Source organism: Pristiophorus japonicus, chromosome 17 (genome assembly GCF_044704955.1).
Source record: "Pristiophorus japonicus isolate sPriJap1 chromosome 17, sPriJap1.hap1, whole genome shotgun sequence".
Lineage (NCBI taxonomy): Eukaryota > Metazoa > Chordata > Chondrichthyes > Pristiophoridae > Pristiophorus > Pristiophorus japonicus.
Genome location: NC_091993.1, coordinates 103,801,961 through 103,819,230, shown reverse-complemented (window position 1 = coordinate 103,819,230; position 17,270 = coordinate 103,801,961). Strand labels below are relative to the sequence as shown.

General features: G+C 43.6%; 1 protein-coding gene across 2 annotated transcripts in view; it reads left to right on the top strand.

Annotated features, from left to right (window-relative positions):
- Positions 1–17,270, top strand: part of elapor1 (endosome-lysosome associated apoptosis and autophagy regulator 1) — a 110,994-nt gene that overhangs the window by 23,618 nt on the left and 70,106 nt on the right. Inside the window, exons 6-7 of one of the 2 annotated variants that reach the window (XM_070859430.1) lie at positions 5,951–6,100; positions 12,394–12,482. The exons of the other annotated variant lie outside the window; for it this stretch is intronic. Of the exons in view, the coding sequence (XP_070715531.1) occupies positions 5,951–6,100; positions 12,394–12,482 (239 nt within the window). The remainder of the gene's footprint in view (positions 1–5,950; positions 6,101–12,393; positions 12,483–17,270) is intronic. 2 annotated transcript variants of the gene reach the window in all.

The following is a 17,270-nucleotide window of genomic DNA, read 5'->3' as shown; positions in this document are numbered from 1 at the left end:
AGCTAGTATCAGTAATGGAACTATCGGATTGTCATAAAAACCCATCTGGTTCACTAATGTCCTTTAGGGAAGGAAATCTGCCGTTCTTACCCAGTCTGGCCTATATGTGATTCCAAACCCACAGCAATGTAGTTGACTCCAAACTGCCCTCTGAACTGGTCTAGCAAGCCACTCAGTTGGCAAGAAGGTGACTCACCACCCCCTTCTCAAGGGCAATTAGGGATGGGCAATAAATGACTCCCACATTCTGAAAATGAACTTAAAAAAATTCAGAAACCAGTTTGGCTTGTGAAAGACAGGTTCAAACAGTTTGTTCTGGTTACCTGAAAATCTGGACTGCGTTTTCTATATTTAATTCACTGCCTGCAGGGCAACTATTAATATATATTTTTATATAAACTTTGTACAGTATTGTAATGGTTATAATAATGGGCAAGAAACCCAAATTCAGAATTGAATTCAAGCAATCTGGTAACTTGTGGGATGGCACAAGGAAAGTAAAACGACCATGAAAGCTGTTAGATTGTTCATATTACAAACCCGACTGGTTAACTAATGACATTCAGGTAAGTGAACCTCCCTCTTTCTTTCAGGTCTGGCCTATATTTAAGTTCCATCCTACACTATGGGGGGTAGATTCAACCTCGACGGAGGCACAAAATGGGTGGTACACCCCGCCCGATTTTTTGATCAATTGAAGTTGACGGAAAGGAATATCAAACAGGTTGTATAAAGGGCAGCCCATCTGCTACCACCCCTGAGGCAGGACTTTCGAGGGCTTTGCGACTGGGCCTTCGCCGCATTTTGACCCTCCGCGGTGAAAACCTGGTCGCAAAGCCTGGGCAAGATCCTGGGCTCGTTGTTTGCGGCGGCGATGGGACGTACTGCCGTAAGAGGTGCGCCGAAATGTAACAACGCAGATTGCGTTACCGTCATAGTTTTCGCTCTCTCCCGACCCGTACGCCGTGCCCAGAATAGCGACGGGTCAAACCTATCGGTGCAGCCCTACCAGCAGCAGTAAGTACGAAAACCTGCAAAAAAGGTAAGTTAAAGATTTTATTTTTACATTTTTTTTTTAGCGATTTGGTAGCTAAGGGTTTTGTAAATGTTTTTGTAATGTGTTTTTGAATTTTTTTCCCACCCCCTCCCAAGGCCTCTCTCGCAGCGCAAACTAAAGTTGCCGAAACTCACGTTTGGCACCGCGAATAGTCTTGAAATGTCTCCTTTACCAATATGCCCCTGGCGCAGACATAAAGGCTGAAAGTACAATGTAAACGGTAATTTTCACGTATCACTACCGCTTGGCCCGAAAAACCCCGAAAGCCGTAAATCCGGCTCATTGTTCACTCTCATCAAAGCAGACGTTTCTCTCCAATGCAGTTGACTCTGAAGGGGAGATATTCCTGGACCTGCTGGATCACCCGGGCAGAGAATTATGAGACAATTGGGCAGATTGGGGTACACGTCTATAATAGAGCCCATCCGATCTCCCAATACTTGCTGCTGCCAAGCAACCCAGTGCGCCCTGACGCAGACCCAGAAAAGGCTCCCCTTTATAGCCATCTAAAGTGGCCGAGCCAAGCCTCTGTTGTTAAAGACATTTGTAGCTCAGTTGCCACCACCACCTTCTCAGGACAGCTGGAGGTGGGCTATAAATGTAGCCTGACCATATTTTGAAAACAGACAAATAAAAAAGTTGGAAATGTGAAAATTCTTTAGCGATTGCAGAGGTCGTTGAATTTGATACTGGATGGCATCCATCTTCTGCTTTGTTACTGAGTGTAATCAAGGTTGGTGGATAATCTGGCTCCACATCATGGGGGGAATTTTAACCTAAAAAAGGGGTGGGTTTGGAGTGTGGGAGTAACAAAATTGCTAAAAATCAGAATCCCAACCTGAAGCCACCTCCAACCTGACCACTTCCAGGATACGAGACGTCAATTTAAATGTTACAATAAGGCTGGAAGCCTCTTCTTTAACCTACATTTTGTTTTTAACTGTAGCTGGTCAGGTTTTACACACCTCGTAACGCCCGCCAGTTAGAGCAAGGCGAGGACTGCTGGATCCAGGAGATAAGTGTCCTTACACCTATGTCCTTTTAAAAATGTATTCATTCATGGGATGTGGGCGTCACTGGAAAGGCCGGCATTTATTGCCCATCTCTAAATGCCCTTGAGAAGGTGGTGGTGAGCTGCCTTCTTAAACCGCTGCAGTCGCTTTGGTGACTGGATCCAGGGTCCATGCCGAGCCCACCCCCTGCGATCATAGACCCCCTCATGAGGCCTTCGATCACCTTCCCGGACCTCACTCTGCCCCCACCCTCGCCTCCACCAATGATCCTGAGGCCAGCCACGATCCTCGTGTCTCCCCCGCCCCCGCCAGTTCCTCGATGGTCTCGATCTTCCTTCGCATTCCCCCACCGCTGACCCTCTGGAGTCCGGTCCCTCCCTCCTCCCTGCGGCTTAGTGTCGCAAGCCTCTCCGCCCACAGCCAGCAGCCTCTCCATCTGATGCAAATCAGCCCCCAACCTGCCTCCTCCATGAAAATCCAGCCCCATATGGTTGGGTTGTGTGCAGGTGTACTGATGCAGGGCATACCTTTTAATCTAGCAATGACCTGCTTGAAGTTTTTTTTAAGGACCATTATTGTGCACTGATCCATCGTACCATATTTCAGTGGCTTAATGAGGATTTTAATCTCCAGTCACTGCAGTTTTATCATGTTTGAATCCAAATATGGTGTCCCTTTTCCAAAAACAACATGGCCATCAGCTGCATGACCTAGGTTATCAATAGAAGCCCTGTATCACAGTTATTTTTGATATTTGAGATCTTGTGACTGGTAGAAAGGTATTATATATGTAAATCTTTGCAGTGTCACTGGGTCACTCTGTTTCTTGTACAGAATAACAGATTACTGAACTGTACAGGTTTTGTGCTGGGGGAGGATTAAATGATGTGGGGGAGGATTAAATGATAATGATGGAAAAGGCATAAAATCTTCCCTTGTTTTGAAAGGTTTCAAAACATTTTTTTAATACTTTTACAGAAGTTTTCGTGCTGTGATAGTGAAATGTGGCATATGCCTGTAGCAACTTTTAAACTTCCTGAATGACCAAATAGAATTGCATTGAGCTGACAATGTATTATTTTTGAGCAGTATTTTATTACGATCACTATTTTTGTGTGCTTGGTGAGCCGGTGCTGCACATGCGCAGCCACTTTGTATTCCTTCATGTGTGAAAATTATTGGTGTCCCATTGTCAGAGTCAGCTGTGGCTCAGTGGGCAGCACTCTTGCCTCTGATTCATGAAGGTTGTGGGTTCAAGTCACACCATGGGCTCACTAAGCACACAAAACTTGTGATTGTAATAAAATACTGCTCAAAAATAATACATTGTCAGCTCAACATAATTCTATTTGGTCATCCAGGGATTTGAACACTTTAAATCCAGGATGGCTGAGGGAGTGCTACACTATCAGAGGTGCCATCTTTCAGATGAGGCACTAAATCAAGAACCCTGTCTGCTCTCTCAGGTGGATGTAAAAGATCCCATGTCACTATTTCAAAGAAGAGCAGGGGAGTTATCCCTGGTGTCCTATTTATCCCTCAATCAACATAACAAAAGCAGATTATCTGGTCTTTATCACATTGCTGTTTGTGGGAGCTTGCTGTGCGCAAGTTGGCTGCCGCGTTTCCCACATTGCAACAGTGACTACACTTCAAAAGTACTTCATTGGCTGTAAAGCACTTTGAGTTGCCCGGTGGTCGTGAAAGGTGCAATTATAAATGCAAGTCTTTCTTTCACATTGTGCAGTTTCAGCCCAATAGAGTTTTCTGGTAATCAAATGCTGATTTTATGTACACAATTCTTCTTGATGCAACTTTGTAATATTCACACTGACATGAATCTCCCTGCAGTCTACCATTCTCATTCACAATGGGCCAGGATCTCATGAAGCAAAGCAAATTGAATGTGATAAATGAGTTATTAAATATATACAACTGAGAAACTATATCAGTCTAGGATTCCGCATACTGGAATATTCTTTTTCTACACAGCCACCACCTTTTTTTAAAATGCAGTACATATGTGACAATATAGAGATTAAAATATATTTTAAAATGCTAGGGATATGATTTTCCCGTTCTGTTCTTAGGATGACCTTTTGGAACGTAACCATGTACACTGATCTTCAAACTAACTGGCCTTGTGAGCTTTGCACACTAGTAATAGGATAAATTATAAATATTGCAGTTATGCCAGTTGCTACCATTTATCTGCATTTTAGATACACAACATCCCCTTGCTTTCATGGATTTTTTTTACTACCTTATTTTCCTTCAGTCTCTTCTTTAATTTTCTCCCCATCGCCTTTTTGTCTTGAAGGCAGTGACAAAACATAAGAAATAGGAACAGGAGTAGGCCATTCAGCCCCTCGAGTCTGCTCCCCCATTCAATATCTGATCTTCTACCTCAACTCCACTTGCATGCACTATCCCCATATCCCTTGATTCCCTTACTATCCAAAAATCTATCGATCTCTGTCTTGAATATACTCAAAGACTGAGCCTCCACAGCCCTCTGGGGTAGAGAATTACAAAGATTCACCACCCTCTGAGTGAAGAAATTTCTCCTCATCTCAGTCCTAAGTGGCCGACCCCGTTTTCTGAGACTGTGACCCCTGGTCTAGACTCTCCAGCCAGGGGAAACATCCTCCCTGCATCTACCCTGTCAAGCCCTTATGTTAAAATATGATCCCACGGGTGGTGGTAGACTTCTGGGACTTAACCCTAATGGCCATTCTTCATGTGGGAGGCAAGATGTTGGCCCATCATTAAACTATGGTGCCATCGCAACTGAAAATGATCCTATCCTCACCTAGCATTTACACATGCACACGTCCAAAAGCAATCAAACATTAGTGATGAGGAGCAGGAAGCCTGGCTGTTCCCTTCCATCATCCAGGAAACTGAAACCAATTGTAGCTGCCGCACATCAGAGATTGGTCAACTTAGCAGAGAGTGAGGATCCGATCTGCGATGTTCCTGGCCATTATAATTTAGTGTGAACAAAATAGTACGATTACTCACTGAGGTCATTCAAACAAGTGTTGATCAAGGTTTTCATTAAAATCAATGATTGGACTCCTGTTTAAAGAAAGTTGGAAATGTATTTGTTCAGAATGTTTAACCCATTCACAATGAACATCATTTTGACAACAGTCAACAGAAAAATTAACCACTGAGAGTAAACTTGTATATTAGATTGGCTCAGTTGGTAGCAATCTTGCTTCTGTGTCAGAAGGCTGTGGTTGGAGCCCAGCTTTAGTGTGTAGTCCAGGCTGACACTCCAGTGTACCATTGAAGGAGATGCTTAACTTTGGATAAAATGTTAAACCAAAATTCTATCTGCCATTCTGATGGTTCAGCTGGATGTTAAAGATCCCATAACATGGGTCGATGAAGAACAGCAAGTTCTCTTAATGTCCTGCACAACAGTACTTTCTCAACCAGTAAAAACAGATTGACTGGTTATTCATCACATTGCTGTTTGTGTGAGGTTGTTACCTGAAGAAATGCTTGACTACATTGGACTTCAGAAGTACAATGTAAAGTGTATTGAGACATTTTGATGAGAAAGGCGCAATTTAAATTCAAGTATATTATTACAATAAACTTTTTTTGAGATTGGGAACATAAATTGGGTGCAGATAGCACCTATTGTATTTCTTAAATCATTACAGGAGAAAGTACAATGTGCTTAAGATACCATGAACATGCTTTGGAGTCCGTGCACATTCCTGCGCTGAAGAGAAAATTAGCTGATAAAATGGATGTGACAAAATACCTGTTACTAGATTCAGACGAGATAGACATCTTGTTTAATTGATCAGCCAAACCTTTTTCTTCCTTTGTCATCAGTTCTTTGGTTCTGTTTATCTTTCAGGGGTGGCCTATACGTCGGAATGTTTTCCTTGTAAACCAGGAACTTTCAATGCAAAACCAGGATCCTCCCATTGTGACTTATGTCCAAGAAACACCTATTCTCCAAGAGGATCGACTTCATGTATAAAATGTGAAAATGATCAATATTCAGGTAATAATAGTACTGAAATAATAAGTGACCTCATTATTAATTGTACCATACCCGAATTACATTAATATATTACTTTGACAGCTATGCATTCACGCCACCATCAGCAGAGGAACACGATATTGCTAGCACACAAACACGTAAAGCAGTTATCTAGAATTGCTCTCTCCAGTGGAATTGTTGGTCCAATTATTTTAAATAGGCTAACACCTCTGCTAAAATGGCAAAGAGAGCAATTTCACACAAACACGTTAAGCGTCAAGCTAATATCCCACAGCTTAATTTCAGGGTCTTGGCCTTTTGTCCATTTGATATGAAAAGAGGGAAATGAAAGCTGTTACTTCATATGTCCAAGATGATTTAACCACTGAATACCTTGATGCCTTTCTGCCATATACAATGTTGGGGTTTGCAAATTGGTTGGTCTGTATTTCTCTCTTTTTCTTGGGTATTGGTTTAAATTAAGAGCTGGGATTAAAAATCTAAACTTTCAATATGTGAAAACTTAATTAATTAAATACATTAGAGATGGCAGGACAGGCGATGTGTTTCTGCTGTTGCATGTGGGAGCTGGTTGACCCCATTGAGATCCAGAGTGACCACATCTGCAGTAAGTGTCTACAGCTAGAGGAACTTCAGCTCCGTGTTGATGAGCTGGAGTCCGAGTTGCGGACACTGCGATACATCAGGGAGGGGGAGAGTCACACCCCTTAGGTTAATTAATTCAAATTTGGTCCATGGTCAGGGACAGGAGGATGTGACGACATACAGGATGTATGGGGGCTCAGGAGGGAGTGATGGAGGAGTCTCAGCCCTTGCTCTTGTCCAACAGGGATGAGATTCTTGCTCCCTGTTTGGAAGAGAGAAAGGACTGCAGGGAGGATGAGCAAACTGACCACAGCACCGTGGTATAGGAGGCCATTCAAGTGGAGGGAGTAAAAATAAATGTTGTAGTGGTACGGGACAGTATCATTAGGGGGATAGATACTGTTCGCTGCAGCCGAGAGCGTGAGTCCCAAAGGCTGTGTTGCCTGCCCAGTGCCGGGGTTAAGGACATCTCATTTGGGCTGGAGAGGAACTTGGAGTGGGTGGGGGAAGATCCAGTTGTCGTGGTCCACGTAGGGACCAATGACATAGACAGAACAAAGAAAGAGGTTCTACTGAGGGAGTATGAGCAGCTAGGGGCTAAATTAAAAAAGCAGAACCACAAAGGTAATAATCTCTGGATTACTACCTGAGCCACGAGAAAATTTGCATAGGTTAAATAAGATAAGAGAGATGAACATGTGTCTCAAAGACTGGTGTGGGAGAAATGGGTCTCGATTCACAGGGCACTGGCACCAGTACTGGGATAAGAGGGAGCTGTTCCGTTGGGACGGGCTCCATTTGAACCGTGCTGGGACTAGTGTCCTGGCGAATCGAATAACTAGGGCTGCAGATAGGGCATTAAACTAAATAGTGGGAGGGGAAGGTTCATGTGAGTGGAAATTTAGAACGTCAAAGAGCAAGGAGAAGGCAATCGAGCAAGGTAGCAGTGGGGAAACAATAACAAGAGCATGACAGGAATGTATAAAAATAAGAGTGTATCAGAAAGTGTGGTCAAAGCAGAGAAAAATGGCAAAAAGAAAAAATTAAAAGCTCTTTATCTGAATGCACACAGCATTCGTAACAAGATAGATGAGTTGACAGCACAAATAGATATAAATGGGTATGATCTGATAGACATTACAGAGACATGCTTGCAAGGTGACCAAGAATAATCAGGGATATTTGGCAATTCGGAAGAATAGACAGAAAGGAAAAGGAAGTGGTGTAGCTTTATTAATAAAGAATGAGATCAGTGCAGTAGTGAGGAATGATATTGGCTCAGAAGATCAAGATGTAGAATCAGTTTGGGTGGAGTGAAGAAATAATAAGGGAAATAAGTCACTGGTGGGTGTCGTCTATAGGTCCCCTAACAGTAGTTACACTGTTGGACGAAGTATAAATAAAAAAATAATGGAGGCTTGTAAGAAAGGTACAGCAATAATTATGGGTGATTTTAATCTTCATATTGATTGGACAAATCAAATTGGCCAAGGTAGCCTTGAGGAAGAGTTCATAGAGTGTATCCGAGATGGTTTCCTTGAACAGTACGTTGTGGAACCAACCATGGAGCAGGCTATCTTGGATCTGGTACTGTGTAATGACGCAGGATTAATAAATGATGTCATAGTAAAGTATCCTCTAGGAAACAGTGATCAGAGCATGGTTGAATTTCAAATTCAGTTGGAGGGTGAGAAAGTTGGATCTCAAACCAGTGTCCTGATCTTAAATAAAGGTGATTACAAAGGCATGAATGCAGAGTTGGCTAAAGTGGACTGGGAAAATAGACTAAAGTGTAAGACAGTTGATAAACAGTGGCAGACATTTAAGGAGATATTTCATAACTCTCAACAAAAATATATTCCAGTGAGAAGGAAAGATTTTAAGAGAAGGGAGAACCATCCGTGGCTAATGAAGAAAGTAAAGGATGGTCTCAATTTTTTTTTAAATGACACACAAAGTTGCCAAGATTAGTGGGATGTCAGAGGATTGGAAAATGTTTTTCAATCAGTGAAAGGGCGACTAAAAAAATTATAATGAGGGAAGATAGAGTATGAGAGTAAACTAGCAAGAAATATAAAAACAGATAGTAAAAGCTTCTACAGGTATATAAAAAGGAAGAGAGTAGCTAAAGTAATCATTGGTCCCTTAGAGGATGAGACTGGGGAATTAATAATGGGGAACAGGGAAATGGCAGAGACGTTGAACAAATATTTTGTCACAGTCTTCATGGTAGAAGACACTAAAAACATCCCAAAAATAGATCATCAAGGGGCGATAGGGAGAGAGGAACTTAAAACAATCACTATCACTAAAGAAAAAGTATTATTTAAAATAATGGGGCTAAAGGTGGACAGGACCCTCGGACCTGATGGCCTGCATCCTATGGTCTTAAAAGAAGTGGCTACAAAGGTAGTGGATGCATTGGTTGTAATCTACCAAAATTCCCTGGATTCTGGAGAGATCCCAGCAGATTGGAAAACCACAAATGCAACGCCCCTATTTAAAAAAGGATGCAGACAGAACGTAGGAAACTATAGACTAGTTAGCCTAACATCTGTCGTTGGTAAAATGCTGGAATTCATTATTAAGGAAGCAGTAGCAGGACATTTAGAAAAGCATAATACAGTCAAGCAGAGTCAGCATGGTTTTATGAAAGGGAAATCACGTTTAACATATTTACTGGAGTTCTTTGAGGATGTAACGAACAGGGAGGATAAGGGGGAACCAGTGGATGTGGTGTATTTGGATTTCCAGAAGGCATTCGATAAGATGCCACATAAAAGGTTACTGCATAAGAGCTCATGGGATTGGGGGTAATATATTAGCATGGATAGTGAATTGGCTAACTAACAGAAAACAGAGAGTGGGGATAAATGGGTAATTTTCTGGTTGGCAAACGGTAACTAGTGTGGTGCCACAGGGATCCGTGCTGGGGCCTCAACTATTTACAATCTATATTAATGACTTAGATGAAGGGACCGAGTGTAATGTTGCCAATTTTGCTGATGATACAAAGATGGGTGGGAAAGCAAGTTGTGAGGATACAAAAAATCTGCAAAGGAATATAGACAGGCTAAGTGAGAGGGCAAAAATTTGGCAGATGGAGTATAATGTGGGAAAGTGTGAGGTTATCCACTTTGGCCGAAAAAATAAAAAAGCAAATTATTATTTAAATGGAGAAAAATTATAAAATGCAGCAATACAGAAGAACCTGGGGGTCCTTGTGCATGAAACATAAAAAGTTAGAATGCAGGTACAGCAAGTAATCAGGAAGGCAAATGGAATGTTGGCCTTTATTGCAAGGGGGATAGAGTATAAAAGCAGAGAAGTCCTGCTAGTTTTGGTCTCCTTATTTAAGGAAGGATATACTTGCATTGGAGGCAGTTCATAGAAGGTTCACTTGGTTGATTCCGGAGATGAGGGAGTTGACATGAAAAAAGGATGAGCAGGTTGGGCCTATACTCATTGGAGTTTAGAAGAATGAGAGGTGATCTTATTTAAACATATAAGATACTGAGGGGGGCATGACAAGATAGATGCAGAGAGGATGTTTCCCTCATTGGGGAATCGAGAACTAGGGGGCATAGTTTCAGAATAAGGGGTCACCCATTTAGAACTGAGATAAGGAGGAATTTTTTCTCTCAATGAGTCATGAATCTGTGGAATTCTCTGCCCGGAGAGCTGTGGAGGCTGGGTCATAAGAACATAAGAATTAGGAACAGGAGTAGGCCATCTAGCCCCTCGAGCCTGCTCCGCTATTCAAAAAGATCATGGCTGATCTGGCCGTGGACTCAGCTCCACTTACCCGCCCGCTCCCCATAACCCTTAATTCTCTTATTGGTTAAAAATCTATCTATCTGTGATTTTAATACATTCAATGAGCTAGCCTCAACTGCTTCCTTGGGCAGAGAATTCCACAGATTCACAACCCTCTGGGAGAAGAAATTCCTTCTCAACTCGGTTTTAAATTGGCTCCCCTGTATTTTGAGGCTGTGCCCCCTAGTTCTAGTCTCCCCGACCAGTGGAAACAACCTCTCTGCCTCTATCTTGTCTATCCCTTTCATTATTTTAAATGTTTCTATAAGATTACCCCTCATCCTTCTGAACTCCAACGAGTAAAGACCCAGTCTACTCAATCTATCATCATAAAGTAACCCCCTCATCTCCGGAATCAGCCAAGTGAATCGTCTCTGTACCCCCTCCAAGGCTAGTATATCCTTCCTTAAGTAAGGTGACCAAAACTGCACGCAGTACTCCAGGTGCGGCCTCACCAATACCCTGTACAGTTGCAGCAGGACCTCCCTGCTTTTGTACTCTATCCCTCTCGCAATGACGGCCAACATTTCATTCGCCTTCCTGATTACCTGCTGCACCTGCAAACTAACTTTTTGGGATTCATGCACAAGGACCCCCAGGTCCCTCTGCACCGCAGCATGTTGTAATTTCTCCCCATTCAAATAATATTCCCTTTTATTGTTTTTTTTTCCAAGGTGGATGACCTCACATTTTCCGACATTGTATTCCATCTGCCAAACCTTAGCCCATTCGCTTAACCTATCTAAACCTCTTTGCAGCCTCTCTGTGTCCTCGACACAACCCGCTTTCCCACTAATCTTTGTGTCATCTGCAAATTTTGTTACACTACACTCTGTCCCCTCCTCCAGGTCATCTATGTATATTGTAAACAGTTGTGGTCCCAGCATCGATCCCTGTGGCACACCACTAACCACCGATTTCCAACCCGAAAAGGACCCATTTATCCCGACTCTCTGCTTTCTGTTAGCCAGCCAATTCTCGATCCATGCTAATACATTTTCTCTGACTCCGCATACCTTGAACATATTTAAAGTGGAGATAGACAGATTTTTGAATGATAAGGGAGTGAAGGTTTATGGGCAGCGGGCAGGGAAATGGAGCTGAGTCCATGATCAGATCAGCCATGATCTTATTAAATGGCGAAGCAGGGTTGAGGGGCCTAATGGCCTACTCCTGCTCCTAATTCTTATGTCCTTATGTTCTTATATAAAGAGGGGCCACCTTAGATTTTTCCATCTTCTTCATTTTTATTTCACTGGTGTTCTCACATTTCCACTTTCTTTCCTGGATACTTGTAGTTTGGCTGGAGCACAGTTTGATGGGACTTGAGTTCATCCAAGTGGAACTTTTTCATTTATGAGCCGAGAAAGTGAGAGATGGCTGCTTATTTGACAACAGGGGCCCATTATAACCAGTCTGACCCTGTCCTTATCTGACAATCACACAAACCTCATGTAATTTCTGTTGAAAGTGCTTACTTTCCTAACTAGAAGATCAATAATCCAATGGCTTGACACCCTGAACCACAGTTCTTTGAATTAACCAGCAGTTTGTTCACAAAACCGGCTCCTTTATTACTGTAAGGCCGTCACATGAAACCAAGAAGGCAAACAATAAATGGTTGCCTCTGCTCTGACTCCTTGCCCCTTCTTTGTATTGCGATTCCCCTGTTTCGTGTAAACTAAAGCTTCTGCTGTTACAGCGCTAAGGTGTGAAGAATAAAATTGTTCAACATTATCTGGCATACTCCTCAAGCATATTTGTACCAAATATAACTTGAGATCTATTCTCGATTGTAATTTTGTTTGGGTTTATCACTCAAGATTGGATCTAGGTCACTGTACAAGCTTAGATTCCACAGTATTCATCTATTTGTGTCTTTTTTGAATCAGAACCTGGCTTAGGAGCGTGCAAGCAACGACATCCATGCTCAGACAAGGACTATTTCTCGACACATACACCATGTGATTCGGAAGGAATGGTAATTCTCTTACATAGAATTTGTGGAATGTTCTATTTTAAACAGACTCTTTTTATATAAAATATATGCTTACAACTTACTTCGATGCACTAAACATTAAAACGCTTTAAAAAGACACTTTTAGGAAAACACATTGGTAAAGTCGGGCTGGTAGCACAATGTGCCTGTTTCACTGATATGGATCAAGCACTGGCTCTCTGTATTATCAAGTGCAGAGGCCTGAGGTCTAACACATGCCCAGTCTCCTCCGCAAAACCCAATGTGACCGGACAGTGCACAGCCTGTGCAGAAATTGGGCCGATAGGTCCTCTCGACTTGACTATTCCAACACACACCTGGCTGGCCTAACACATTAAACCCTCATGCAGCCTTTGTTACCTCTAGGCTTGGCTATTTCAATACACTCCTGGCTGGCCTCCCACGTTCTCCCCTATGTAAACTTGAGGTGATGCAAAACCTGGCTACCCGTGTTCCTAATTCGCACCAAGTCCCGCTCACCCATCACCTCTGTGCTTGCTGACCTACGTTGGCTCCCGGTTAAGCAACGTCTCAATTTCAAAATTCTCATCCTTGTTGTCAAATCCCTCCATGGCTTCACCCCTCCCTATCTCTGTAATCTCCTCCAGCCCCATAATCCCCGAGATATCTGCGCTCTTCTAATTCTGCCTCCCTTGAGCATCTCTGATTATAATTGCTCAACCGTTAGAGGCCGTACCTTTTGTTGCCTAGGCCCCAAGCTCTGGAACTCCATGCCTAAACCTCTCCACCTCGCTACCTCTCTGTCCTCCAAGACACTCCTTTAAAACCTGCCTCTTTGATCAAGCTTTTGATCATCTCCTTATGTGGCTCGGTGTCAATTTTTTTATCTCATAATACTTCTGTGAAGCACCTTGGGACCTTTCACTACATTAAAGGTGCTATATAAATACAAGTTGTCATTGGTTTAATGACTCAGTCTCCCTCAGTCCTGATAGTCTGCATCCCAGAGTACTTAAGGAAGTGGCCCTAGAAATAGTAGATGCATTGGTGGTCATTTTCCAACATTCCATGGACTCTGGTTCAGTTCATATGGATTGGAGGGTAGCGAATGTAACCCCACTTTTTAAAAAAGGAGGGAGAGAGAAAACATGGAATTAGTCTGACATCGGTGGTGGGGGAAATACTGGAATCAATTATTAAAGATGTAATAGCAGCGCATTTGGAAAGCAGTGACAGGATCGGTACAAGTCAGCATGGATTTATGAAAGGGAAATCATGCTTGACAAATCTTTTAGAGTTTTTTGAGGATGTAGCTAGTAGAGTGGATAAGGGAGAACCAGTGGATGTGGTGTATTTGGACTTTCAAAAGGCTTTTGACAAGGTCCCACACAAGAGATTAGTGTGCAAAATTAAGGTACATGGTATTGGGGGTAATGTATTGACATGGATAGAGAACTGGTTGGCAGACAGGAAGCAAAGAGTGGGAATAAACAGGTCCTTTTCAGAATGGCAGGCAGTGACTAGTGGGGTGCCGTAGAGTTCAGTGCTGGGACCCCAGCTATTTACAATGTACATTAATGATTTAGATGAAGGAATCGAATGTAATATCTCCAAGTTTGCAGATGGCACTAAGCTGGGTGGCAGTGCGAGCTGCGAGGAGGATGCTAAGAAGCTGCAAGGGGACTTGGACAGGTTGGGTGACTGGGCAAATGTATGACAAATGCAGTATAATGTGGATAAATTTGAGGTTGTCCACTTTGGTGGCAAAAACAGGAAGGCAGATTATTATCTAAATGGTGGCAGATTAGTAAAAGGGGAGGTGCAACGAGACCTGGGTGTCATGGTACATCAGTCATTGAAGGTAGGCATGCAGGTACAGCAAGTAGTAAAGAAAACAAATGGTACGGTGGCCTTCATAGCGAGGGGATTTGAGTATAGGAGCAGGGAGGTCTTACTGCAGTTGTACAGGGCCTTGGTGAGACCACACCTTGAGTATTGTGTGCAGTTTTGGTCTCCTAATCTGAGGAAGCACATGCTTGCTATTGAGGGAGTGCAACGAAGGTTCACCAGACTGATTCCCGGGATGGCAGGACTGACTTATGAGGAAAGACTGGATCGACTAGGCTTATACTCACTGGAATTTGGAAGAATGAAAGGGGATCTCATAGAAACATATAAAATTCTGATGGGACTGGACAGTTTAGATGAATGTTCCCAATGTTGGGGAAGTCCAGAACCAGGGGTCACCGTCTAAAAATAAGGGGTAAGCCATTTAGGACCGAGATGAGGAGAACCTTTTTGACCCAGAAAGTTGTGAACCTGTGGAATTCTCTGCTACAGAAAGTTGTTGAGTCCAGTTCATTGGACATATTCAAAAGGGAGTTAGATGTGGCCCTTACAGCTAAAGGGATCAAGGGGTATGGAGAGAAGTCAGGGATGGGGTCCTGAGGTTGCATGATCAGCTGTGATCATATTGAATGGCAGTGCAGGCTCGAAGGGCCGAATGGCCTGCTCCTGCACTTATTTTCCATGTTTCTATGTTTATCTCCTGCACTAAAGTCTCAGTCTAGATTATATGATCAAGTTCTGGATTGGGGCTTGAACCACAAGCTTCTGACTCAGAGAGGAAAAGTGCTACGACTGAGCCAAAGCTGATACATTGGCCCCGGTATTTACGGGGAGGTGTGGAGGGAGCGGGGGTGACTGTTAATGGCCGGGATACCCAGAAATACGGGAAAGGCATAGGCCCTGCCCAGTTCAACAGTTGGTCCTCATATGGGTTTTTTTACTCAGTTTCCCGCACAGCAGCCAGCTAGATTGAAAGGCTGGCTGTCTGTCAGGTGGGAAAGCCTGCTGTATTGGGCTGCAAACGGGGACCGGAGAGGAGGGAGGGAGAGATCGCGGCGGGGTGAGACATCGGATCACGGGGGTATCGGCAGATCGCGGAGGACAAGGCATTGGATAGCGGGGGGGCGAGGGTCGCCCGATAACGGGTTGAGTTATTGGATCGCGGAGGTGGGGGTTGGCCAATCATGGGGAGGGAGGCAGATCACAGCAGGTGAGATTGGGGAGCTTGGCGAAGTATTCCTCATAGCCCACAAGCAATACTTGCTCGATCCTGCAGTTCTCGCTTCACTTCAGCTGTCGAGTTTCCCTGGGAAACCCGACCCGCAGCTATTAATGGGGGGATGACTCATCGGGGGAGGGCAGCAGCAGCCAGGTTCATGGCACCATGGCTGGCTCTGTTGCACAGGAGGGCGGTAAAAAGAGTTGGAGAGCGATAGTGATAGGGGATTCAATTGTAAGGGGAATAGATAGGCGTTTCTGCGGTCGCAACCGAGACTCCAGGATGGTATGTTGCCTCCCTGGTGCAAGGGTCAAGGATGTCTCGGAGCGGGTGCAGGACATTCTAAAAAAGGAAGGAGAACAGCCAGTTGTCGTGGTGCACATTGGGACCAACGACATAGGTAAAAAAGGGGATGAGGTCCTACGAAACGAATTTAAGGAGCTAGGAGCTAAATTAAAAACTAGGACCTCAAAAGTAGTAATCTCAGGATTGCTACCAGTGCCACGTGCTAGTCAGAGTAAGAATCGCAGGATAGCGCAGATGAATACGTGGCTTGAACAGTGGTGCAGCAGGGAGGGATTCAAATTCCTGGGGCATTGGAACCGGTTCTGGGGGAGGTGGGACCAGTACAAACCGGACGGTCTGCTCCTGGGCAGGACCGGAACCAATGTCCTAGGGGGAGTGTTTGCTAGTGCTGTTGGGGAGGAGTTAAACTAATATGGCAGGGGGATGGGAACCAATGCAGGGAGACAGAGGGAAACAAAAAGGAGACAAAAACAAAAAACAGAAAGGAGATGAGGAAAAGTGGAGGGCAGAGAAACCCAAGACAAAAAAAAAGGGGCCACTGTACAGCAAAATTCTAAAAGGACAAAGGGTGTTAAAAAAACAAGCCTGAAGGCTTTGTGTCTTAATGCAAGGAGTATCCGTAATAAGGTGGATGAATTAACTGTGCAAATAGATGTTAACAAATATGATGTGATTGGGATTACGGAGACGTGGCTCCAGGATGATCAGGGCTGGGAACTCAACATCCAAGGGTATTCAAAATTCAGGAAGGATAGAATAAAAGGAAAAGGAGGTGGGGTAGCATTGCTGGTTAAAGAGGAGATTAATGCAATAGTTAGGAAGGACATTAGCTTGGATGATGTGGAATCTATATGGGTAGAGCTGCAGAACACCAAAGGGCAAAAAACATTATTGGGAGTTGTTTACAGACCTCCAAACAGTAGTAGTGATGTTGGGGAGGGCATCAAACAGGAAATTAGGGGTGCATGCAATAAGGGTGCAGCAGTTATAATGGGTGACTTTAATATGCACATAGATTGGGCTAACCAAACTGGAAGCAATACGGTGGAAGAGGATTTCCTGGAGTGCATAAGGGATGGTTTCTAGACCAATATGTCGAGGAACCAACTAGGGGGGAGGCCATCTTAGACTGGGTGTTGTGTAATGAGAGAGGATTAATTAGCAATCCCGTTGTGCGAGGCCCCTTGGGGAAGAGTGACCATAATATGGTGGAATTCTGCATTAGGATGGAGAATGAAACAGTTAATTCAGAGACCAAGGTCCAGAACTTAAAGAAGGGTAACTTTGAAGGTATGAGGCGTGAATTGGCTAGGATTGATTGGCGAATGATACTTAAGGGGTTGACTGTGGATGGGCAATGGCAGACATTTAGAGACCGCATGGATGAACTACAACAATTGTACATTCCTGTCTGGCGTAAAAATAAAAAAGGGAAG